Below are 26,946 nucleotides of genomic sequence, written 5' to 3' on the forward strand. Positions count from 1 at the left end.
GGATGGACTTGGGACAGGACCTGGCCTTTGCCAAATAGCTTTCTCTGTCAGAGACGCTGGATCCTCTTGCTCATATTGAACAAAACGCACACTCTCTCTCTTTGCCTGTGTAAGCTTAAAGCACCCCCACAGCCCCTGAGAATGCCTCTCATTCCCATCCACATGCTCGCCCTAGAGCAGGGGTTCTCAGGACAAATTATTTGGTGGCCTCAGAGTGTGGCCACTAGCTCTTGCTGGTGGCCACTCTCACTTTTTTTCCTAAAATACTTAATTAGCTTTAGGAAAAACAAATAAATATGCACATACACATGTCCAAATCATTGTAATTTATTTATAGCTAGCTAGTAACTCTGCTGTGAAAAATGATATTAACCAACATAATCACATTCAAGTATCACTTTTCAAAGCAGTTACTCAGCCCCAGGAAGTCTGGGGACAAATTAAGCCCTGGATTGGGGATCGGGGGAGGCATCGGGGTCCGGAGCCTGAAGCCTCATGCCCGGAGCCCAAAGCCTGGCGGCCAGAACCTGCCTCCGCTACCACCCCCGCGCTGAAGCCCAAATCCTGACCCCCACCACTCCTGGGAAGGTGAGGAACTCACTGGCTGACAAACCCTTGCTGGAAACCCCAGCAACCAACACCAAGGCTGTCCATCCGGGAGCACCACAGAGGGGGCGCGGGCCGCTGGTCCTCTCCACCCCCACAATCACAGCCCAGGAGGCTGTGGCCACAAGAAAAGCCCCTGGTGGCTGCATGTGGCCCATTTGAGAAACGCTGCTCTAGAGAATCTCACTGTAACAGCAGACCTCCACCTACCAGACAGAGCCCCTGCTGTCCACAGTGGGGTGATAGTGAGTGACCTTTCTTTTGTGCTCAGCTTTCCCACAGTGATCTGTCTGGCATTGTCTGCTCCAACTCAGAATACAAATCATTACGGTTAAGTCAGGAATCTGTCTCAGTGCAGAATGTAAGCTCCTAGGCAGGGTCCAGGTAATGCCATGGGCACACACTTCATGGGACAAGGAAGAGTCAGAAATAGAAATGCAACATCCAGGAAATCCAGCAGGAAGGGGCAAGTTTTGAGATCTAAAAAGCATTTTCAGATTACAGTGAAAGTGGCGTCATTCCCTTTAACTCTCTCTTCCTCCTTGATTATAGCACGTAGGACACTCTAGAGATGCCCATTCCATCTGCGCTTCCCACCCCACCACACACGCCAGGTCCCACCCACTCTGGGCTTACCTGAGGGGTATCCGGATAGCAATGATTCTGTCAATGGCAATAGCCAGGAGACTGAAGATGGAACTCTGAGTCAAAACCAGGACGAAGCAGGCGATGAAGAGGCAGCCATAGAAGAAGGCACAGAAGCCAGTGCTGATGGTGATGGCAAAGGGGATCGCCAGCACGCCCACTGCAATGTCGGCTGCAGCCAGGGACACCACAAAGTAGTTGGTGACGTTTTGCAGGTTGCTGTTCAGATAGACGGCCCAACAGACCAGGACATTCCCCAAGATGGCCAGCACTGCAATGACCAGTTCCAGGATGATGTAAATTACATCCGAGAGGAAGTTTTCATTCCCATATACTAGCATGGTGAGGTTGACCAGGCCAATGCAAGAAGGTGCCAGAGAAGCTCAGTGTCCATATCTGCAGTGCTGCAAACAGCTACCAAGGCACCTCAAAACTGTCTGGGTTCTGAAGGGCACTCAGCTGCCAGCTGTTGGCCGGAGGCTTATCTTGCCCCCTTTTCACTTCAGCTGATTTAGCTGTCTACTATAGAGGACATAGAAAGATGGAGTATAGGGTTTGCCAGCTTCAGCAGATAGGATAAACCTTGCAGATTCTCAGGGTGTTCACAATAATGCAGAAGCACATTTGTGGTCCACTGAGATCTAATAGATACGATCCCAGGAAACACCTCATGTAGATGAACCTTTACTCTCCAGATCAGAAAGACCTGCAGATGTTGTGTGTTTGAAATGTTCTGCCTGGTGTAGTCATGTGTGGTAAGGATCTTGGCTTTTCTGTTGACAATCAGAATTCTCTTTACTATTTCCTGCCACCTCTCAGGAACATCATCTTATTCTCCCTTTTTCCCTTTTGCTGAACGCTCTAGGACTCAGAGAATCTTCTCGTCAGCTGTTGCAAACATCCAACTTCTCCACTTGCTTCCTTAAAAAAATACAACAAAAATAACCATACTAAGTAATCAGCTTCAGTGATGAGATGGGAAAAGCAAAATCTCATTCAAGTGGCATATCCAAATGATGTTAGAAATAAAACAGACCTACATGAACATCACAGGCAAAAAAAAAGCTTATATTTTGTCCCCCTCAAAAGCTGCCTAGTTAAAGGCAATATTGCACAGCTATGACGCGAAACACAAGAACTGTTTTGTTTCTGAGGCTACCAACTGAGCTGACAATTCAGCAGCTGCTTGATAGTTTGCCATGAAACATGAGAGCCCAGCTAATTATGCCTTGACAACTTTGTGCCTGGATCAGAAAAAGGTGGAGACTTTTACACACATGTATCTGCCTCCATGCTATCACAAATACATGACATGTTACCTGCGCTAACACATGAGTGTACTTTATCATTACATAAATGCTGCATGCACTTGCACAGGAATACCACCACATGATCACATATAAACCACCCAGTCTAACGTAAGGATGCTTACATTGTTTGCATATGTAGCAGTTCTGACATTCTGATATTTCCTTTGAGTGCTGGGGAAATTCCAAAAAACGACTGACAACTTAAGAAATAGCCCCCATAGAACGCAGAGTGTAACATCCTTCAGTACTTTCCTACCCAGAGAAGAGAGAGAGACACACTGCTCCAAGGACCCACGCACAGTGTAGACTCCCATCCTCTCACAGACACACCCCCTTGCCTACGTACACAGTCCCTCACACTATAAGCAAACATATAATACCTAGCGCTGCTATACTGTTTTTCATTCATAGGTCTCAAAGCACTTTACAAAGGAGGTCAGTATCAGAATGATGGACACACAAGTGATACACACATACTTATGCAGACACACAATCATGGTATACACACACTCCCCCTGCACAAAGGTATACACACGGATGCTCACATAGTATTATACCCACCCATGGCAACCCCTGCAAAAAGCAGCAAACTGGGCCCCAAGAACACACATTCCCATGCATGGAGAAGCTCTCAACGCCATACACACCAACTTGTATACCTATCTCAGAACTGGAAGGGACCCTGAAAGATCATTAAGTCCAGCCCCTTGCCTTCATTAGCAGGACCAAGTACTGATTTTGCCCCAGATCCCTAAGTGGCCTGCCTCAAGGATTGAACTCACAACCTTGGAGTTAGCAGGCCAATGCTCAAACCACTGAGCTATCCCTCCCCCCATGCTGTCCCACATGAGTCAGATACATGCACAGCACTTACCGCTGCTCCCATCACACTGTCTCTTGTGCAGAGACACACACATTTGCACCCAGACAGAGACTCCAATCACAGCGTTAGGATCAAGAATGAGGCTTGCTGAGCTTAGTTTAAGGCTCTGGTCCTTTGCAGTCCATCACAAGTGACTACAGGATGCTTTGCTTTGGCTCCTCTGTAGTGAGTTTTAAGCCTCATTTGCTGCAAAAGATCGTGCTTTGTCCGTTGTTTAAGGGAAGAGTACAATTATGGCAAACAAACACAAGTAGGGATGGGAAAGAAAGGGGCCTTGGTGTCAGTTGCTAAATCACCACTGGGTTCAGTTTCAGAAATGCAGATAAGCCTCCCAAAATAAATGTTTTGGTGCTGTAACAACAGATGACCCTGAACAGCACCACCAGCGGGTTTTCACATCTTCACAAAAGGTAGACTGATCTGAAGTCGGAAGAGAATTTCTCAAAATAAAATAAAGGAGTGAAGATAGTGAAAATGCAATGAACTGTGATTCACATCTCATCTCAGGGAGCTAAGCTAATCTTGCACCTTTCATTGGTTTGGATCTCTATTGCTAGTGCTGTGTTTGAAAGAAGAGGGAGTGGTCCTTTTTGGTTTAGAAGTGCTAAAAACATACCTTTTCATCAATTCCTGAAATCCCCTTTTGTTTTATATGCATATTTTGGGGAAGTCAATAGGGGAAATGAACTTGCAATGTGGCCGGTAAGAGGCAGATAAGGATCTTGTTTTACCAATAGTCCCTTGAGGAAGGACAGTCTCTATTATCTTTATCTATCTAATCCCTCCAAAAGCTCTTCTCTCCACCATTTGTTAATACAGTTAAAAGTATAGCCCTGATTTACCTCTCCAAATGTCATTAATTATCCATTTCAAATCCTGCCTGAAACATGCTGAAGGGCCCACTTGCCAAAATGTATTCTAGCCTGAAATCCAGCCCCGGGTAATAGAGTTAACAGCAGATGAGCAGAAAGAAAGAGACAGAAATGCAGGGAAAAGGGCAGAAAAGTGAGATGACAGGAGACAGAGAAAAAGAAGCAGAAATGACAGAGTGAAAAAGAATAGAAGAAAAATGGGGAAACAAGTGGCAACTTCAGGGATAGGAAAAAATTACTGCAAGAGCTATGATGTGTGTGTCTATTGGAAGTGCCGTGCTATGAAAAGGTTAGTCATTTGAATTGAACAGTCACAGCTAAAGCCCACAAATGCGCCCTTTGAAGTGGGGAAGGGGGCATCAAATTAGTTCACATCTCTCCAAGAATGCAAAACACACACCCTGAGAATGACTAATACGTTGAGCTTCGTAGGCCTTTTTTTCAAATAATATGGGGCTTCCTAACTCACATTCATATCTCCAGACACATAAACTTAATGAAACTCAAGCTTAAGTACCAACTCTCTGTTAAATAAACACTTAGTGAAATGTAACAACTGCATATGGTGTATCTCAGCCAAAACCTCTGACCCATAAAAAAGCCAACTTTAAAAAGAAAAGATCTGTCATCAAGCTACAACAGCTATAAAAACAGCCGTGCTCGAAAAGAACTAGGCACTGAAGTAATCAAGTTAAACAGGATGCAGAGACAATAAAACTGCCATCTACCTCTTACATAGTGCATGACATCAGTAGAACTCAAAGCACTTTACAAAGGAGGTCACTAACATTCCCATTTTACAGAAGGGGAAACGGGATTAATAGAATATCTTTTCCCAAATCAGCACTTCCTCCAGTAGGCTGATGAACCCATCTGAATCCTAATTGTGCTTTATTTAACTTGACCACTTCAGCAGCTAATCTTTGTCCAACGTGGCTGTCTTTAATCAGATTAGGCATGAGATAGCAAGGTTTTATTGGATTTTCCTGATGCTCATTATTCCAGATAAATCCCACCTAGTTCAAATCCATGCAGGGAGAGATGGAATTTTCTGCAGTTGAGCACATCCTCCTGGAAAAAGATGCTGTAATTTTAAATTTAATGACCGTCTTTAATTGTCTTATGTCACGCGAGTTCTTGTACATTCTGCTTCACCCAGATGCATCACTGACTGATTTCCTTTTTATAATTTAGTCTCTGAAGGCTTTGAATTTGGCTCAGGCCTAGTTCTCTGGTTCCGTTTGCACGTTGCAGTCATATTTTTCCATCATAGTCTTCCCTGTTCACCTCAGCGTTCTGTTCAGAAGGAGGACAAATGGTTCTTACACTCTGATACACTCTGCTTTTTCATGGGATGGAAAGCATTAGACCTAGGTAGAGTTGATATATCTCAGAAGACAAATGACTGGAGGTGAGCAAACATTCCAGCCATGACATGCCAGCATTGCATTTCCTTAGGCACCAATGTTTCTGTGGTAGCAACTGGCATTAGATACAGCGTTTGAATTTACAACATTCCAACATCATGACTGCCACAAACTCACTGGATACAATGGTCTCTGAGGTGCAAGTGCCATATACCCATTCATTCCCCATCTCTTCATTTTCCATGTTGTGGGGCAGGATATACCTTCATGCCGCCAGCAGCCTGACTCTTTGACAGCAGAAGTATTTGAAGCTTGCTTTAGTTCCAAAATTAGTCTGCAAACCAGGCCCCCATTTGTTCAGTTCATATTGCTAGAATTTACTGAGCAGGAATGAAAATAAATATAGATATAAAGGGGAAGATGTATATTTTGTGGGTACTGATTTCTCTGAGGAGCATCTATTCCATGTATGACAACAGTCCAGCATCCAGTGATGAGATTAATTTACTCACAAGCCTGCTTTACTTACGAAGGTACTGGGGGTGGTATATTTAACATTTCAATTAGGTCTTCAAGTGATCAATATTGTGAACTTCTTGTGAATTGGAAAAAATAACCTGTACCATGCAGCCTGCTGGACAGCTACAATTAATATTGCTTCTCAAACTCATGTCTTGTTCTGTTAATTGGATTAATCCCTCCTTGTTACCCTGGGCTATGTCCCTGCCATTCTCCCATTATTAAATAAACCTTTCTTGCCACACACAACCCCCCTAAGCTGCTCCCTTGTTCATTTTTCATGACTTGGAACACTCTGTTCTAGCTCAGATTTCAGCCCCAATGAGAATCTGCCTCTTGAAAATTGAATAAAGAATCTGAACAGCATGTTCCAATGAAGCTGTTCACATCTGGAGGCAGAACAAGCTTTTATTTTGAGCTCTTCCAATTGACTTTGGACTGAGGTACTGCCATTGCAGTCTCCTGAGCTGCTTGGGGTTTTTATCTGGAGTGAATGCTCAGATAGTGTTGATTCAAACATTCCTCATACAAATTCCTTTCCTGCCATTGTCCCCTTGAGGCTCTTTAGACCTCTTGCTTTTGTATACACATGCCTGCATTATGCATCATCATGCTGGTGATGAGTGGACTTGTTCTTCTCACGGCCCAGCCTCCTTATTCTACGAACATTTTATTTCCAGCTGTGGAGTAACAGGTTTGACAATATCCACAATTTTTAATTTGGTTGCCAATCTCAGGGGCATTAACAATATCCCACAGGGTGCAGGAATTCTCAGACAGTCTCTGATCCTCCAGCCATCAGAATGTGACCCCTCCCTGGGAGCCAAAAATCTTCAAGTCTATTGCCTTTGTAGCCAGAGTGCAGGACCAAGCAGCTAGAGACAGTGCATGAAATGGCCAGGTAAAGGTACATGAATCTCAGCACAGGGGAACCTCCCTAGCAGTGTGATGCATCAGGGAACCCTTTGAATTTCTAACATGCAGAAGCCAGACCTATCGTGACCTAACACTGCGTGGACTGAGGTGGAAGAAAAACCGAAGTCAAGAACCTCTCTCAGCCCCCTATTGTTCCTTTAGTCCCTAAGCCCGTGCTGATAGGCTGAGGGCCTATCACACCTCAGCCTCCTCACAGCACTACCGATCCCACCTCCTTGCCTGGAGCCATTCTGGACTCTGACTGGTCTTTCCCCACCCCAGCCAGGTCTCTGGACCAGAATGGGTTTTCCCAGCCGGTTCCAGACCAGTGAAAACCAGTTCTAGGGAAAGTGGGTCATGTCAAGGTAACACAGGGAGGGAAGAGGTGGTGTTCCTACCAAGAGAGAGACAACCATAATGGGGACTCACTCCACAGACAACAGTCTTGAGCTGGCCCCACACCACCTCCTCCCCAGCACAGTGCCTCCTAGTGTATCCCTGGAAAATAATACAGTCCCAGGTGCCTAGTTTCCTAGGGCAAAACCTAGGACTTGTACAAGGTATTATTCCCAACTACCCTAACCCTGAAACTGAGCCAGCAGGTCGGTACTGTTAATAAGCCATACGTTTCCTGCTTTCGGAACTCAGAAAGAAAATTTTTAGCCTCTTGGGAACATTCTCCTCCCTTTGAAGATGCTTTAACTTAGGGGAAGATTCCATATCTTTAAAATCTATTGAAACGTCGAAGACACATTGCCTCAAGCCATATTTTTAGAGGATCATCTATCACACAAATTAACCAGTGTCCATACTTTACCTGTAGCTGAGAAACATTTTAGGGAACAAATATACTGAAAAATCTGGGTTTTGTTCCTTGTGAATTGCTTTTAAAAGCCGCTCGCTAGTTTGTTTCCTGCACTTAGATACCAAGGTTTTAGATGCCTTATTTATAATTGTTTCACCTCTTGTCACGCTGCAGTAGCTGGGCCGTGGTTGAGAACCGGTTTCTCTACATCCTGGCTAACAGATGAAGAGGTGACTGGGGTGCGCAGGCGGGAGGAAGAGTTGCTCTATCTTAGTAGGATGTGGCTCTTCTGGTTTCCGTATTGGCTTTTTACTGGTTACATTTTTAATTGATCTTTTAGTCATCTGCTTCCAGTAATAAGAGGAAATTAAATATTAACAATAGACTGTTTCCCTTGTGACTGTTCGTCATTAATGAAGGATGAAAATAAAACAAAGCAGGCAAGAATACCACAGCACTTTATGAGCCTGAATTTCAGGTGCTCTGAGCACCTGCAGCTCCTATAATTGTCAACTGGAGCCATGGGTGCTTGGCCCCCTTGAAAATGTAGTCTTAGAAAAGTATAACAAAGACTGAGCTATCTCTCTACACACAGTATGTGCGCTTATATAAACTCTGACCCCCACAGGGGATAGTCAACATCCCTGTCACAGACCTGGAGAGAACTTTTCCTCCTCCTTTTTATCCCAAAGATCTTTTAAGTCATAGACTCATAGACTCATAGGTCAGAAGGGACCAATATGATCATCTAGTCTGACCTCCTGCACAAGGCAGGCCACAGAACCCTACCCATCCACTTTTATACAACCCCTAATCCAGGACTGAGTTATTGAAATCCTCAAAACTGGTTTGAAGACGTCAAACTGCAGAGAATCCACCAGCAAGCGACCCATGCCCCACGCTGCAGAGGAAGGCGAAAAACCTCCAGGGCCCCTGCCAATCCGCCCTGGAGGAAAATTCCTTCCCGACCCCAAATATGGCGATCAGCTAAACCCTGAGCATGTGGGCAAGACTCACCAGCCAGCACCCAAGAAGGAATTCTCTGCAGTAACTCAGTTCCCATCCCATCCAACATCTCCCCGCAGACAATTGAGCAGACCTATCTGGTGATAATCCAAGATCAATTGCCCAAATTAAACTATCCTATCATAACATCCCCTCCATATATTTATCAAGCTTAGTCTTGAAGCCAGATAAGTCTTTTGCCCCCACTACTTCCCTCGGAAGGCTGTTCCAAAACTTCACTCCCCTAATGGTTAGAAACCTTCGTCTAATTTCAAGTCTAAACTTCCTAATATCCAGTTTGTACCCATTCGTCCTCGTGCCTACATTAAAACTAAACTTAAATAATTCCTCTCCCTCCCTAACGTTAACGCCCCTGATATATTTATATAGAACAAGCATATCCCCCCGCAGCCTTCTTTTGGCCAGGCTAAACAAGCCAAGCCATCATCCTTCTGGCTGAGAGAAGTGTAGATAAGACACTCTTGTGAACCCATCAATGCTGTCTCTTACTCAACCAGATGAGGAGTAGTCTGTGGCACGCCTATTGAGCACACTGTCTCTGCAGCATTCCCAACCTCTTCCAACTGGGGAACAGCAGACTAAGATTTAGACTCCCACTTGGGTTTCCTGAGGCTTGGCAGTATGGAACACTCATGCCCAGGCTACTTTCTCATCTATGAATGAAGTCCTTCTTCAATGAAGCAATGTAGAACCCCACTGCTGAACAACAAAGTTCATTTAAGGGCTCCACCAAACCCTCCATTGTTTCACTTTTTATTCAGAACAAAGATGGTTTCAGCCATTTCTAAGACTGAACCAGTCCATTCTGCTCTCCCCCAGGGCAATGGCAACCTGTCCCTGCATTCCGACTCCTCTGTTCTACCTAGTTGATGGGGGCAAAAAGACCCTCCCTCTTCAGAAGGCTGTGCTGCACCCAACCCCAGCCCATCCTGACTTTATTTACTATCAATAACTTTAGCAACTATCCATAACTAATAAAATAATTATTAAATCCTACCCCACCAGCCTATATACTCTTCTTCCCTCCTCTATTTATAGATTCATAGGCTCTAAAGCCAGAAGGGACCATCATGATCATCTAGTCTGACCTCCTGCACATTGCAGGCCACAGAACCTCACCCACCCACTCCTGTAATAGACCCAGAACCTCTGGCTGAGTTGCTGAAGTACTTAAATAATGATTTAAAGACTTCAAGTTACAGAGAATCCACCATTGACACTAGTGCAAATCTGCAAGTGACCTGTGCCCCATGCTGGAGAGGAAGGCAAAAACCCTCCAGGATCTCTCTGCTCTACTTACCTCTAAAGTGAAAATCATAATTTAAGAAAGGGGGGGGGAGGGGGAAGGGAGATATACCATCCCAGGTACCAGCCTGAAAGCAAAGCCCATGATGCAGGATGGACCCGGTGCTTGTGGTAGCCCATTGGGGGCCTTCAGCAGAAATACTCCCCCCCCAACACATACTAATAATTAATAGGGGCCCCCCTTGAGCTGCTTAGGGCCCAAGCAATTGTTTAGTCTGCTTATGCCTAGCACCGGCTCTGGATGGACCAGCCAACAAGAACGGTTAATCTGAAACCTTGTCTTGGGTTTGGTGCTCCACCCTCCAAGAGCTAGAAGTGGATTAATCTTTATTGCTGCACTGGAAGAGGGGTTGGAATGGAAAACACCTGACCATTATTTTCTAAGTGGATACTGTAAATGTTAAACAAAAACAAAGAAGAAGAAACTTCCCCCATAACGACTCCTCCAACTGTAATGTGCACCAAACCAGCCAGTGCCAGTAAACGTATGGGAGGGACACAGCAGCTGTGCAACTGATAGCACCAAAGCTAGATTAAAAAACAAACCCAAAGGAAAAGGCTCCTTGGTGTCCACTTTAACCGAGTCTCAATAACTGCAGTAGACAGCAGGAACGCTGCACTGTCCTACCCAGTAACATGAAGGATCCTGGACTGAGCCCTTGGGTCAAGACTAGACAAAATATTAATATTCATATAGTGTCAATTAAAAAAAGTGAGCGGCTAGATAGTTTCACACAAGCGTAAGAAAGATGTTGAAGAGAATCCTATTGAAAACACAGAAAGAGAACACTGGTTTAGAAAAAGTGCCCTTATCACTAACAAGTTATCTCCAGTGATAGTCAAAAGAACATGTGGTCTCTTGTGGGAAGGTGCACGGCTGTTGATTGGACTCATTGCCAGTTCTGTCTGTCAGACTCCTCTTCTGCTATCACATCCAGTACACCAGTTGCAGACAGTTATGGCTCCACTCAGGAGCACTTAGAGAGCAAAGGAAAAGACAGGGTGTTAAGTAATTCATGAAGAGCCAGGCCTTTCTGGAGCACTGTAGGAATTTGCTCAAAAAAAAAAAAAGTGCCATATTATTGAAACGCATCTGTTCCAGTGTATTTTCAGGTGATGGAATTGACCTCTCTGTGGATCTCCCCTCACCTCTTTTTAGAATGCTCAGGGTATATATAATTCAGAGTGGGGTCTGCCATACCATTCATCTACCCACCCACATATTTTTTCTCAGTTTAAATTTTAGTCCAGTTGCTCTCCGAGCTCATCTCACCATTATGTCCTTTTGTACCTGAAGTGTCATCCATGAAGAATGCCCTCCAGCCTTGCAGAATCTCACTCATTTTCCTCCGGAAAGCTTCTGGCATGGCAATAGAGCAATCTCCTTCAGATGGCTATGAAAGTTCTCTGCTTGGCACAGTCAGGGTGGAAAGGAACATGTCAGAATCCAGTGCGCAGGATCCTGTTGCACCAGCTAAACTGAGATTGTTTCTTCCATTGTGGGGAGAATACATCTTTCCCCCTTTACTTCTTCACTGAACCTTTTTAGGTCTACGCAGACCTGGATGTGCCCTCCTCCTACCCATGATGGGCACACTGCTTTGCTGGGTCAGTAACATGCCCTACTGCACCACTCTCCTTGATTTGTCCTGCTCTTCCTTCAATTTGGGAAATAAGGACTAGCACCTTTCAGGCTAGACTGAGTACATGGAGCTTGGCCCCTCTCATCAGCATCCACCCTGTTATCTTTAAGGTGGACATTCTGACTGAACGCCGTACCTGCCTCCTCTGTGTTCCACCAGGCCCATCTCAGTGACTGTAGTTTGGTCTAAGAAGTTATTGGTGCTGGCTCAATTAATACGTGTCAAACCCACTCTCCTTGGGCCTTGTAGAGTGAGGATGGGTTTTCAGTTGACCCAACCAGGCTACTGAGCAATACTCCGGGCTGTTCCAACTTAGGGAGCATCTCCATAAAAGTCTCTTTATAAACTGGTGTCACTCTGCCCTGGGATCAATGTGTAAATATAACACTATTGAAGATTAGAAGCCCAAGCCTGCCCATGAATGTTAGCTTTGGACATGACTCCTAAGAAGTAGGCGTCATTCACCATTGTTTGTACTATCACCTTAGGTTTTTTGCTTCCAATGTCTTTTTCCCTTACATTTCTTTAATATGCATAATCTGTCCTGTGTTATCCCTTGTTACACCTGTAACATTTCTACCTCATGAACTCAGTGCAATTAAGAGGGTATTTGTTGTTGTTGTTGTTGTTGTTTTTTAAATGATGCTTCTGTTCTCCCCCAGGAATTTATTCTTCTGCTACTTGCACCACAATTCTATAAGTTTCTTGCTGGACAACACATTTTCACTAGCACAGTCTGCTGAGCCAGTTACACCATCTTTTCTAGAGGGAGCTGAGATTGAGTTTTTTCTAAAAGTTTTGTTCAAAACCCTAACTACTAGAAAATCTCAAGTGTTCTTCTTTACTAACTCCAAAGTGACAGTGCTCAGCCTGTGCGTTCAGGGATCTAACAAAAACTTCCCTTCTTTCTTTGGGTCTCCATGCTCTGTGGTAAAAGCATGCCTGCTTACATATTACGTTCTGCTATGTTTGCTAAATCCCTCCTTTGGATCTGCTCAGCCAGTAGACTCTGATACTACACTTTGGGGAGATCATGTATTGCTAATTACATATGACTTCAAAAGTTTGGAAGCACCATGTTTTCCTGGCAGGCTATCAGATTGGAGATCTAGCTTGCCTCTTTACAAATCACCTTATAATTTTTTTTATTAGCACGAATTTCTTGTTACTTGTTTATGAGCTAAAATATTTGTCTAAAGGAAGTGGAAAGGCAAAGAGGTCAGCAAGCAAGCAAGCACGCACAGCACAGATTCCTTCCAATAGTGACTTCCAGAGAATGGTCCTTTGCTCCTCTAAATATTTTTCTTGCTTACAGTAAAAACTATTTTTTTGTAAGTCTCCAACCCTTGATTTAAAGAAATTCCCATCCATTTCTCAAATACATGACCCAAGCCCAATCCTTATTGTCAGCAAATAGGAAGTGAGAAGATATTCCTAAAACAGATTTCTAAGTGGGCTGTGGGATTTGCTCTCAAATACAAGGAAGTTTGTAATGGAGATGGGTCCAACCCAAACCCCCCAGGACCAGACACCCTAAAACTCTAGAGAAGATTGAATTCAGAAGTGTTGAGCCCACCTTGGTTGTACCAACCCCTGTAAATGGAAGGGGAAGCCAACCACAAACTATACAGTAAGGCTGTAGTATGAATGCACGGGAAAAGTCACTGGTCCCCTCAGGAGGACTGAGTATCTGCCCCTTCTCAGGGCTTGTCTACATCAGAAAGTTGCAGCGCTGGTGAGGAAGTTACAGCGCTGCAACTTAGGAGGTGTACACATCTGCAGGGCACCACCAGCGCTGCAACTCCCTGTTTGCAGCGCTGGCCGTACTCCCGTTTTGTCTCGGGTGTAGAGGATCCAGCGCTGGTGATCCAGCGCTGGTAATCAAGTATAGACACTTACCAGCGCTTTTCTTGACCTCCGTGGAATAAGCAGGTATCCCAGCATACCTGAGGAAGCCTCTGGTAATCAAACTGGTCTCCTTCCCCAGCTTGCTCTCGCGGTCTCCTTCCCTGCGGTTTGCAGAGTGGTTCGGGGAACGCGAGAGCAAACCGCGGCGAAGCTGGTCTCCTTTCCCGGTTTGCTCTCGCGTTCCCCAAACAAGCAGGTCTCCTTCCCTGCGGTTTGCAGAGTGGTTCGGGGAACGCGAGAGCAAACCGTGGCGAAGCTGGTCTCCTTTCCCGGTTTGCTCTCTCGTTCCCCGAACCCCCGGAGCAGGTCTCCTTCCCTGCGGTTTGCAGGGGGGGTTCGGGGAACGCGAGAGCAAACCGCGGCGAAGCTGGTCTCCTTTCCCGGTTTGCTCTCGCGTTCCCGGAACCCCCGAGCAAGCAGGTCTCCTTCCCTGCGGTTTGCAGGGGGGTTCGGGGAACGCGAGAGCAAACCGCAGCGAAGCTGGTCTCCTTTCCCGGTTTGCTCTCGCGTTCCCCGAACCCCCCTTGAAGCCGCCCAACAGCGCTGCAGTGTGGCCACATCTAACACCACTTGCAGCGCTGGTTGCTGTAAGTGTGGCCACTCTGCAGCGCTGGCCCTATACAGCTGTACTAATACAGCTGTAACAACCAGCGCTGCAAAATTTTAGATGTAGACATGGCCTCAGAGTAGTTAGGGAGAAAGACAGCAAAATGAACTATAGCAAAGGGGAATCCCATTAAGACCACCTCAGCCCATAGACCCAAAATATGCAATTTTACCTCATCTTCTAACAACTGCAGCCATCCACTAAAAGTTGGTACTGCCCAGCCACCTCCAGAGTGGTTCCATCTTTGTACAGTTACATAACCTCTCCCAAGTGCCCCCTCAATCTTCCCTCTCCACCTGCATTAGTTACCTTAGACCCCAGCTAGACAGGCAGCTGAAAAAGACAGTTACGTTTTCCGTAATTGGTGCTCTTCGCGATGTGTTGCTCATGTCTATTCCACAATAGGTGTGCGTGCTCGCCACATGCACCGGTGCCGAAAATTTTTCCCCTAGCACTACCCGTAGGGGAGCACCCCAGTGACCCCTGGAGTGGCGCCTCCATGGTGTGGTATAAGAGGCACTGCATGCTCCCCCCACCATCAGTTCCTTCTTGCCAGACAACTCCGACAGAGGGGAAGGAGGGTGGGATGTGGAATGGACATGAGCAACACATCTCGAGAACATCAGTTACGGAAAACGTAACTGTCTTTTCTTCTTTGAGTGATTGCTCATGTGTATTCCACAATAGGTGATTCCAAGCTATATCTGTTGGAGGTGGGTAAGAGTTCACAAATTCTCAGGACAGAGCACAGCCCTGGATGAACCCAGCGTTATCCCTGGTCTGGGAGACGATCGCACAGTGCGAGGTGAACATGTGAACTGAAGACCATGTGACAGCCCCACAAATCTCCTGAATGGGGACATGGGCCAAAAAGGCAGCTGACGAGGCCTGTGCCCGAGTCGAGTGCCCCCTCACAATTGGTGGCAGAGGGATTCCCGCCAGGTCATAACAGGTAAGGATGCACGAGGTGATCCAGTTGGAGAGCTGCTGAGTGGAGATCAACCGACCTTTCATGCACTCGGCCAAGGCGATGAACAGTTGCACGGACTTTCTAAACAGCTTAGTCTGCTCCAGGTAGAAAGCCAGAGCCCGTCTCACATCCAGCGTGTGGAGGCGGCGCTCCAAACTAGATGCATGGGGCTTGGGGCAGAGGACCGGTAGAAAAATGCCCTGATCCATGTGATAGGTGGAGACCACCTTCGGGAGGAATGAAGGGTGTGGGCGGAGCTGGACCATATCTTTATGAAACGCCGTGTAGGGGGCTTGAAGGTCAGGGTCCTGAGCTCCAAGACCCGCCTTGCCGATGTGATTGCAACCAGGAGGGCCACCTTCCACGAGAGGTGTGACCAGGAGCACGTGGCTAGAGGCTCAAATGGGAGCCCCCATGAGATGGGCCAACACCAGATTTAGGTCCCACTGCGGGACAGGGGGCCTAACATATGGGAAGATGCGATCTAACCCCTTAAGGAATTGGCCAGTCATAGCATGGGAGAATACCGTGTGGCCCTGCACCAGCGGATGGAAGGCCAATATGGCCACCAGGTGCACCTTGACTAACAAGGGCGCCAGGCCCTGGGCTCTAAGGTGCCAGAGGTAGTCCAGAATAAACTGGATCAGGGCAGCCACTGGGAAACTCCCTGCTCATCCGCCCATCTGGAAAACTGAGACGACTTTGCCAAGTAGGCTCGGCGCATGGAGGGCCGCTTGCTTTCTAGGAGGACGTACTGAACTCCTTCCGAGCATGTCCTTTCCTCCCAACCTAACCATTGAGTAGCCACGCCGTGAGGTGAAGAGCCGCTAGGTTGAGGTGGAGGAGACGGCCCTGGTCCTGGGAGAGCAGGTCCAGGCGGGACAGCAACGGCCATGGCGAGGTGACCGCCAGGCCCGCAAGGGTCCCATACCAATGCTGCCTGGGCCATGCCGGGGCAATCAGAAGTACCCGGGTCTTGTCCGTCTTTATCTTTTCCAGGACCTTGCCAATCAGCAGCAATGGGGGAAAGACATAAAGAAACCAGCCTGAACAGGACAAGAGAAAGGCATCGGAGAACATGAGCCACAACGTCCTTCTCATGGACACTGTGGAGGCCATAGACCACGCAGCCGTGTCCACTGCATCTGAAGCCGCCTGCAGGGTTGCCCTGGCAGCCGCTGTACCCTCCTTCACCAGCACTTTGAACTCCTTCCTGTCACATTCCTGAAGGGAGTCCTTGAACTTGGGCAGAGAGCCCCACAGATTAAACCCAGGAGAACCTGGTGGTTTGCCACCCGTAAGTGGAAGCTCGAGGACGAATACATTTTTCTTCCAAAAGAGTCCAGCCTCCTTGAATCTTTATTTTTAGGGGCGGGGGCTGGCTGGCCCTGCCGTTCCCTGTGGTTGACCGACTTGACCACCAGGGAGTTAGGAGCAGGGTGAGTGTATAAGTATTCATGCCCCTTGCTGGGTACAAAATATTTGCATTCCACTCTCTTAGAGATAGGGGACAATGAAGCCGGGCTTTGCCACAGGGCATTTAAAATTTTGCCACCCCTTTATGGAGAGGCAAGGCCACCCTCCCAGGTGCTGAGGAGGACAACACGTTAAACAGGGAGTCCAAGGGCTCCACCAACTCCTCAGCTTGGAGAGGGAGGCTTGATGTCATCCTTTTTAAGACTTCTTGGTGGGCCCTAAAGTCCTCCTGCGGGACGGAGGGAGGAGGGGCCGTAATCGTCTCATCTGAGGAGGGTGAGGAAGCCAGCACGGTATTTTGAGTGTTTACCGACACCGGAGGGTCCACCACCTGGTCGGTCTCCAGGCACGGTGCCGAGAATGTACGTCCCACCAACTCCTTCCTCGGAGGTCTGGAGAGGGAGGCCAATGGTCTTCTGAGGCTCCAGCCACTGAGCGAGCCCCCACTGCGGGCTGCATCAGAGGCCACGGTGCCTACTGATACCAATGGGCCGGCGCCACTGCACCTGCTGTGGCACTGGCAAAGCCGGCTGTTCATGCTGGCTGGCCTGGCCCATTGATGGACAACTACAAAGGAAGGCCAGGCTGACATACGATCTGCTGCTGTCCCTGGACCGGGAGGAGTGGCGGCGCTGGGAATGATGCTGACCATAGGACCGCAGTCCTGACGTGGAGGACTGGTACTATCGGTAACAGCTACTCTGAGATCAGCTCCAGCAGGCGGACCTGCAACAGCAAGACACCAGTGACTGATGCCTGGGACTGCAGAGGCGGTGCCGTGGTGGTGTCCTGGAGTGGGACGCCGAACAGGAATGATATTGACGTTTGTGCTGTGAGCAGCTGCGATAGTCCCTCTCAGACAAGGACCTTTGACGACATCTGCCTCGGTCCTGTTGGTGTTCGCTCCTCAAGGTGGAGCGGTGTTGGGAATCTCGGTCAGACGGAACCCGACCAGACAGTCTGGTGGAGAAAGAATGGCGAGGGCGATCCATGTGGACTTTGCCCTGGAGTCGCGGGGCTGCAACGGCGTCAGGAACATTCCCTCGACCAAGATCGGTACCGAGCTGGGGGCGACTGCGGGGCCGACGTCAGTGGTGCTCCTGGTACCGGCATGGTCATAACATCCTGGGCCGCCTGCAGGGTGTCCGGTGTGGAGGGCATCCGCTAGGGGAAAATCTTCCAGCACTAGTGCATGTACGAGCACGCACACCTATTGTGGAATACACACGAGTAATCACTCAAAGAAGAACTTCTGTTAAGTGTCCAAATGAGCCCCATATGGTTCTGTAAAGACAGTACTAATCAGGGCTTTTTAAGTGACTAGTGACTGGGGCACCTTTGTCTTTGGGTGCCCAACTTGACAGCCCAAAGTGGCCTGATTTTCAGGAGGGAGATGCTCAGCAGTTCTGCAAGTCAGGTGCTTTTAAGGTGTGTCAAACTAGAAATACAAAATCACTGGTCATTTTAAAAAATGTAGACTGTAGGTCTTTTAACACATTCAAAATGAACATGTTTCCTTTCTAAAGCCCCACACTACATACAACTATAACCATACTGGCCACTGCCAAAGTCAGACTGATAAAATGCCCTCTAGCTGCTGTCTGGCAATATGATTTTCTAGAGCGCTGCAGAATATGGAGATTGCTGTATGGACTAGACATATATGAACATTACACTCTTGCAGCAATTTAAGATGCCTGCATCGTTCCTGTGGATCACATTAAAGAATCACACAACTCTTGGCAACCTTTTATTAAGGGGACCGTTTCCTGCTGAAAGTTTCAGAATTCCTCCCAATGTGCCTGAGTGCACTGATCTCAGAGTGAAAATGAAGCTTTTATTACCATGCAATATATGTTTTATTAACCCGCTTCCCATGACTCTTCAGCCTCAGGGACTGATTTGTATCTGGACTTACTTAACACTCTGTTTTCTGAAAATGTCAACAGCCAGTTAAGAGAGGTTCCCAAATAAGTCCCAGAGACCTGAGCATTCCCCTCCAAGAAGGTCAGTGGTTCTGGTAATGAAAAGAAAAGAATAAACATCTGCAAATTCTCACCTCCTCACAACCCAATATCTGGGGAGACATGTAAGTGAGAGATGAATTACAAAATGGAACGAATGGGCAACCTGATTTCATCCCAGCTCTACTCCAATGCTACCACTGCAATACCTGTTCTACCCAGATACTAGACACTTCACTTTGGAAACACTTGGACCCTTCATTATGCCAACAGTTCCTGAAAAAAAAAGGGGTGAGAAAAAAGGAAGGAGATAGGGTGACCAGATGTCCTGATTTTATAGGGACAGTCCCGATATTTGGGGCTTTTTCTTATATAGGTGCCTATTACCCTCAGCCCCCGTCCCGATTTTTCACATTTGCTATCTGGTCAGGGCTGTCCCTAGCTATTCTGGGGCCCTCCATGGCCCCTCCATGTGGGGATGGGCAGGCCTTCATGGGGTGGGGTGGGGCTGGTTTAGAGGGCGGGGAGAACCACCCACCAGCACTCACCGGCGGTGCGGCTGAGGCCGGGCCGCTGCATTTCCCACCGCTGGTGAGTGCAGGCCCAGCCCTGCTGCAGTCCTCAGGGGAGCGGGGATGGGACTGGAGTGGAGCAGGGGCGGGGGCCATGGGGAAGAGGTGGAGCAGGGGCTGGAACAGCACACAGCTGTGCAGGGCACCAGGAAATGTGGTGCCCCAACTTTCCTGCTGCCCTACACAGCTGCGTACTTTGCGTATGGGCAAGGACGGCCCTGCGTCTGGTCACCTTAGAAGGAGGGCATGGTAATGTCACAGCCCAGGAGAAGGGGGACAGATTGGGAGGCTCCAACACTGGCTGAGGCAAGAGACCAAGGGCTGTGTTACTGTCCCAAGTGTGAGAACATAGCAAACCAAACGGAAACATTCAGAAAGCAGAACAAGCCTGAATCACACTGCACCCTGCTCAGCTTTTCTGCCTTATTCACTTGAATGGGTGAGGAACTGGCCCAGTAAGATATGCAAAGGGTGACCCCCAGCTGAGACCAGCTTAGCACAGTTCCTGCTGCCTCCTTGCGCTCCCAGCTGGAACAGCTTGCTACCTAAGGATCCTAAGGGTCCCAGTGAGGCTTGGCTGGGATAACATGCAGGTTATGGACACAGCAAACACAGGCACTAAATGCGGGACTCTGCTAAGCCAGCTTTAGAGTCTAGCAACAAGTTGGCAGATACCACAAGCCTGATCCTGCAAGGTACAGAGAGTGCTTCCTAGGAGAGACAGAGTGTGGAGTGCACTCAGCCCCTTGCAGGAGACAGCCCAGCAAGTCATTTCCCACATCACCAAATATCTCTGAGACCCGCCCGATTCCTCTAACTGTCCTGACTGGCTAGTTCAAGCTTTTGCACTAGTAGGAGCTTGGCCTTCACCTGCACTATCCAGTCCATGCTTGAACCTCACTAGTGATTGGGTCTCGCTCACAGGAAATTGTTCCATTGTCTCAATTTCATTGTTAGTAAAATGTTCCCTAAACAACTCTAAACAAAATGTTCTCTTCATGTTTCAGGGTTTGTTACATCATCCTGCAACACCTGGAATCATTCCTCCCTGGCAGTGCTTAATTTGTAATCAGGCCTGCCGACAGAAATTCCGAGCCCCAGGGCCATCCCGGGGGGTGGGGAGGGGAGGGAGTGTGTGTGTGTGTGGAAGTGATGAGTGTGTCACTTCCGGGACTGCCCATGTCGGCCTGCGGTGGGGCCCCCCAAAGTGCAGGGCCTGAAGCGGTATCGCACGCCTAGGCACCCTGCAGCCCGGGCCCCTGGGCAACTGCCCCTTCCCCCACCCCCCTCCAGTGAGCCTGTGTGTAATGAAAGAGGTGCCCTTTCTTTTACTTTCATAACCAATGTGTGAATCCCAGAGGTGCCGGGGCTAGGAACGGCCATGCTCAGAGGTGCCGGGGCTAGGAATGGACAAGCCTTGGCACAAATTAAGTACTTCACCTTGGCCTTTATCTTACTACCTTTCAAATGTTTTACAACTGTTACAACGTCCCACCCTACGTTTGACTAAGATGAATAAAATCAATTGAGTCACTCTTCACACCTCACCCTCTAGTACTTGTAGCATTTTAGTTATTCCCTTTTGGATGGGGAATACCTTTCCAATTTGTCAATGGATTGTCTTTATTAATAGTAGGTGTCCCAACCCTAGTCACAGAATTCGAAGCATGGCTTCTTCATTGTTTTACATCTGCCACTCCTAGTGAACTTCGCAGCAGAATGTTCACGTTTTGTGCAACAGTATCACCTCAAACTCCCAGCTAATTTCTTGCATTCCATCCTCCCTAGGCCATTTTCTGTATTACTGCTCTCTAACCAACCAACAGGCTCCCAGACAAGGCCCTGAGGAAAGCATCTATATTCAGCATAACACTTAAGCACATGCTTAAAGTTAGTTTAAATCCTTTCCTAAATCCAAGCCTTAGGGCATGCCTACACTTGCAGATACAGAGGGTTTTGAGTTAAACCAGCTTTCGGAGAGTGCAGTAGGGAAAGCGCTGCAGTCTGTCCACACTGACAGCTTCAAGCCCACTGGCATGGCCACATTTGTGGCACTTGCAGTGGCATTGGGAACAGTGCATTATGGGCAGCTATCTCAGCATGCAAGCGAGTGCAACATACTTTTCAAATGGAGTGGGGTCGGGTGGAGGGTGTTGTCTGTACGTGGACGGAGAGAGTGTGGGTTTTGGGGGGGCTGAGAGCATGTTAGCACACTGTCTTGTAATTTTAAATAGCAGCAGAACTCCCCTCTCTCACACACAGCATTCCACACTAATGGTTGTTTTTTCTCGGAGCAGATAAGCAGCCGGCTGTCAGAAACGGAGCTTTCAACAGGCATATCTGCATTCCCAGTGATTCAAAACAATGACAAGAGTAGCCACTTGACTTAAGGGGATTATGGGATGTTTCCAGAGGCTGATCAGAGTGCAGTAATGCAACCCCTTGTCCACACTGACGTCCGGGCATTGTAGCCAAGGTGCAGCAAACGTTATTCCTCTCGCCGAGGTGAGGCACCAGGAGCGCTCTAGCTGCAGAGTCAGAGCGCTCTATGTGCCTTGCCAGTGTGGATGGGGAGTGAGCTAGTGCATCCGGGGCTGCTTTAATGCACTATAACTTTCAAGTATAGCCAAGCCCTCAGTCTTTTGCCTAGTGAGAGTAGTTCCCAAGTCAGTCTTTATAACAGCCTAATTAAAAAACAATTCTGTTTGCCCATTTCTCTAAATTCTCGAGATCATTCTGTTTTTGGCTCAGCAGCCCATTTCATAATCTCATCCCAGTATGTTTATCTAAACAAATTTGTTTTAACTTTTCAATTCTCACATGACTATAAAAGGCCTTTATTAAATATCACGTTCACCAAATTCCCTCGTCTACTAAATTTGTAATCACATCAGAGTGCGCTTCCAGGGTGTCTTTATAATGTGTTTTTTATAGAATTCATGCGGTCTATTGCTCATCAGGCTATCTTCTATGGAGTCACCAGTCACAACCCTTATTGTTCACTGATATTTTCCAATTCCACAGGTTGAACTTGTTATAAGTGATCGAGCAGTTCTACAGTTCTCTCTTCTATTTTATTTCTGTTCCCGACCACATAAAAACGGATGAAAAAGTCGCTAGGCCCAACAGCAAGGATTCGTGGACTGCACAAAATTAATGGGTTCTTCTGGAGGCTGTCAATGGGCATTGGAGAGGGTGAAAATCCAAAACAAAACTCTCCTCAAAGCTCTCATATTTGGCTCCATTTTTTCTCTGCTTGTTTTTATCAGGATTTAATCATAGGGCTCAACCTGAACTTCATTACAAGAGATTGGATTAAACAATAAGAAGAATAGTTGTTAAAAGCTGATTATATTAAAATGTGGAAGCAAGCAGTGGCTGTTATGGAAAACTATTAAAATATCACCAATAAAAGATGCATATAGAGAAGTTTTGGCAAAAATACTCATTTTGGATCTATACTTCCCTTCCCACCCATTCTGACAGTTTGATACAGTCCAGAAATCTCCTGCAGGGCAGAGGTGCTGGAACAATTTTTATAGTGGGGTGCTGAAGATGGAAGCCATGTATTTAGGTTGTTATTAGTATTTCAAGCCCTGGGGTACTGCAGCACCCCCAGCACCTATGCTGCAGGGTTCTAATGCCGTTCATCAAAAGCAGGAAGGTATGTTCCCTTAATCTTTTCTTGGAATTGGGGGCTTGATATTTATATGTATATTCCAAGTCCATCCCACTGAATGGGATGAAAGAGACCTCCCACCTGCTTTCCATGAACTCATGCTGCCTGGCATATGTAGTTTTTATTTTCTATACACCTGTGTGCATGCAAGTAGCCATTGTTTTATACATAAATTTGGGGAGTTACAAACTGTGATTGTTAATTTACAGTTTGAGCTACTTGCCACATAAGAAAGGTTCTCTTATTTTCATATTATTCATATACTTTGAATATGTAATCACATTTGTACTGTTTTGTTTTTTTTTAAACTGAAATTCAACATAAATGAATTCTTCCACAAATCTAATCCAGTTTAAGGATTTCCCATATCCCTGCTTGTCATTCTGCTTAATCCTTTTGCAGGCAGCTGTGACACTCTGATCTTGTAGTTTTCCATTTTAAAGGCAAAACAGAGAGGACTGTGCCCTCTGTATAACTGCATGTCTCTATTGCATACAGGAAGTTGAATTGGTCAATTACTACAGTTCTTCAGTTACCACAAGGCTGTGACTTAAAAGCCTGAAAACAAATACGTTCAAAGACAGAGTTACCTAATTGATGACCATCTGCTTGGTACAATAATTTTGGTTTAAATAGTTAATAAAAGTTGCCTTAACTACTATTTACCCAAATGCCTCACACTAACCTTTTTAAGTTAACCCCTTTTGTTTTCTCTGTGTCACACACAGACACACCAGAAAGACTCTGTCAAGCAGCCTCTTCAAAATCACGGTGCTTTTACGTTGGTAATAAGACAGAGGCACACTGAACTCGTGGCTTTATACCAGTGTTTGTACCGCACAGTGTTCAAAACCAGCGTTAGAGAAACTATGGTGCTTTATAGGGTGATATTTGAAAGGCACCTTGCAGCAGTTCAGCCTCTGCATGTGCCACAGCCTGTGTTTCAGTGCCGCTGATGGGGTCTTTCTCCTTACAGAAAGGATGGGCTGAAGCAATCTCACTCATCTCCTGGCTTCTTGTTGCCTTGGAATCACACCAACCACCATCCAGCTCCTTGGAAGCCCATTAGAAACACCCATTTTTCCTTACACCAGACCAGGAGGGATAAACAGAGGAAGCTGTGGCCCTTTTGCTGATCATTTCAGATGATTCAGAAAGCACAAAGTATGGTCCATTTAGAACCACCATAACTTGGATCTCACCCCAGTCACGATCCTCTCCCACTTGCTGAGTTACTGGCCACCTCTAATGACAGCTTCACTAACAACATTTCCATGTACTGAAGCTCAGAGGTCTCCACTTTCAGCAGCTAAAGATATTGTTGAAATGCTGGACAGCATTGAGCCGACTGTAAATATCACAGAGGAAAAATGAACCACCTCATTTATTTCTGGTGACGTTGTTTATTTAGCTTGATTTCAAAGTTAAACAACTGAAACTCACCAGCGTTAAATGCTATATGCACGTTTACCGGTATCTGATACTCCTGAGGAAACCACTGTTTCCAGTTGACTAAGAGCACGTACATTCAAGGACTCAGCAGCAGTGCTGGGTTTGAGGGGAACAAAATTAAGGGCTAGAAGTCTGAGGATGATGTGGGGGGACAAAAGCTGAGAGTTTGAGCACTGGGTGGCTGTGAGAAGTCAGAGGGCTGGGGGAGCAAAGGGGATGAAGAGCTTAGACTCCAAACTCAAGAGAAATCGAGGGGGGAATCAAAAGTTGTGGATATCTAGGAATTCTGATGACAAAGAATTGTCCCAGTCTTGCAGTTGGGGATCTAGGTAAAAAGGGGGAGTGGACAGTTGTTTGCCTTTCCCCCAATGTTCAAAGGCTGTCCATGGAAGGGCATGCCTGACTGTATTACTATCACCCCAAAGGGAACAGGGAGAGATTCAGATTCAACACCCATGCCATCTCTGAAACTAGCACGCGAACTCTACCAGTATCCCTCAGAGGGATGAAAGCAAAAGCTGAATCTACCAGGATCCTGCTGGAACTACCCAAATTTTGCCCCAAGAGCCCCAATTCCAACACCCATATAGAGAAGTTGAGGTACTCCTACTTCACCACAAGAGTGTGGATTCTGGCACGTGAGTGTGGCAAAACCTCAGATCCAGTGCATGGAACCTCCTGAGTCTGTCCAACTTCCACCTTCTGCCCCCAAATTCCATGGCATGAACAGAGAACAAGGGCAGGTGCTCCTCCCCGTCAGATGGTTCCCAGCTTGAACTCATTCTAGTGCCTTAAGTTGCACAAAATCCTGGATCTGGCAATTGGATCTTAGCAGGCTTTGGCCCACAAGCCCAACTTGTACAGTCTAAGCAGAAGACAAATCTCAGGAAAAATCAGGATCTGTCTGCATCTCAGCCCAACAGAACTGGGAAAATACATAACTAGCTCCTAGATCCTATTGGGTCTGGCCAATTTTCAACCCCAATCCCCCAAATTCTACTGATCTTAATACAGAAGAAAAAAACTCATCAGATCTTGTTACAAACTGACACAGCCCCACTGAAAAGCGATTGCGTTTGGCACCAGGGTCTTTCTGGAGAAAGTGAGCTTTTTATCCCAAACCCAAAACTTAAACCAGCTAAACAGACAAGAAGTGCAGCTACTCCATTTCCACCGTAAAATCCCAAACCCCAATACATCCCTGCTCAACAGCATCACAGGCACATTCAGCACCTGGACTCTGCTAGAGTTTGCATTTTTGGCTCCAGGCTCCCAAGATGTATTGTTAAAACAAACAAGATGCCGCTACTACGTTACCAGAAAACCCCAGCCTCTGATATAGAGCACGGTTTGAGTCTGGGGCAAAAAAATACCAATCCAGCTAGATCCAAGTGCAAGATCAGAATTTTTTTACGCACTGGGAAGCATCCGAGTCTGGACTGTTTCTGCTGCTCTATTCATGACATGGACTTGAGAAGGAGAGGACTAAAACTTGGGTGGATCTGACAGAATCCAGGGGCCAGATTTAGTTTTCGGGACTGGGATGTGCCAGAGTCCAGAATACTTTTTGAGCAGGAGAAGCAGCTTCGATTGTTGTCTAGGCATGAGAAGGGGGAGGCGGGGGCTGGATCCAGGTTGGGGGGGGCAGTAGGGGAGGCTGCACTTGTTCTCTATTGTAATCGCACAATTTGAGGGCTGGGGGCCAAATAGCATCAGGATTCTTGGATCCAGCCTCTCTCTCTGACAGACACACTCACACACTCTCCCACAGACAGACAGACAGACACACTCTCCCACAGACAGACATTCTCTGACACACACACTCCCGGCCCCACGCGAGTGCATCTGCAGGCTCCTCTCCCCTGCTCTGTCTCCGCAATTCCCCAGCACCCCGGCGGCTTGGAAAGCGATGCCCGCGGGGGTGGGGGGCGCATGGAAATGTCCCGGGGAGTGAGCGGCTGGGGGGGCACTTCTCCCCTGCCCGGGGGTCCGCCCCGCACAGCACCCACCTGTCCAGGGGAGGCTGTTTCCTCCGCCCGCCCCACGCGGGCTCTCCGGGGCTCGCCAGCCAGGCTCCGAGCTCCTGCTCAGCCCGCTTTGGTGCTCGCCACCGACCGGCCAAGAAAGTTTCTCAAAGGCCGGGGCTGCTCCCGCGCCGGCAGCTGCGCGCGAACTGGCCGCTCCCCCTCTCGCGTGGCCGGCCACTCGCTCGCCCGCTCCAGGCTGGTGACTGGGTGAAATTCAAACCCACGGACTGAGCCCCGGCGCAGCGAGGCGGGAGACGCAGGCGGGGGGCTCTACGGCGCCCCCTGGAGGTTATCACGGCCTCAGGCACGCGAGCCCGGCGAATCGGGGCGAGTTCTCCCCGCAGCAGCCACGTTCTCTGCGCTGGGGCCCGGCTGGCTAAGGCACACCACGCTCT

The 26,946-nt window shown here is 47.5% G+C and overlaps 1 protein-coding gene across 1 annotated transcript in view; it reads right to left on the reverse strand.

Moving 5' to 3' along the window:
- Positions 1-26,726, reverse strand: part of ADORA2A (adenosine A2a receptor) — a 41,749-nt gene extending 15,023 nt beyond the window's left edge. The window contains exons 1-2 of the mRNA XM_030583303.1: positions 26,534-26,726; positions 1,243-2,172 (exon numbers count right to left, since the gene is read on the reverse strand). Coding sequence (XP_030439163.1) covers positions 1,243-1,592 — 350 coding nt within the window. The 5' untranslated portion in view covers positions 1,593-2,172; positions 26,534-26,726. The remainder of the gene's footprint in view (positions 1-1,242; positions 2,173-26,533) is intronic.
- Positions 26,727-26,946: the final 220 nt, after the last annotated feature.

The sequence above is a fragment of the Gopherus evgoodei genome, chromosome 13 (genome assembly GCF_007399415.2).
Source record: "Gopherus evgoodei ecotype Sinaloan lineage chromosome 13, rGopEvg1_v1.p, whole genome shotgun sequence".
Classification (NCBI taxonomy): Eukaryota; Metazoa; Chordata; order Testudines; family Testudinidae; genus Gopherus; species Gopherus evgoodei.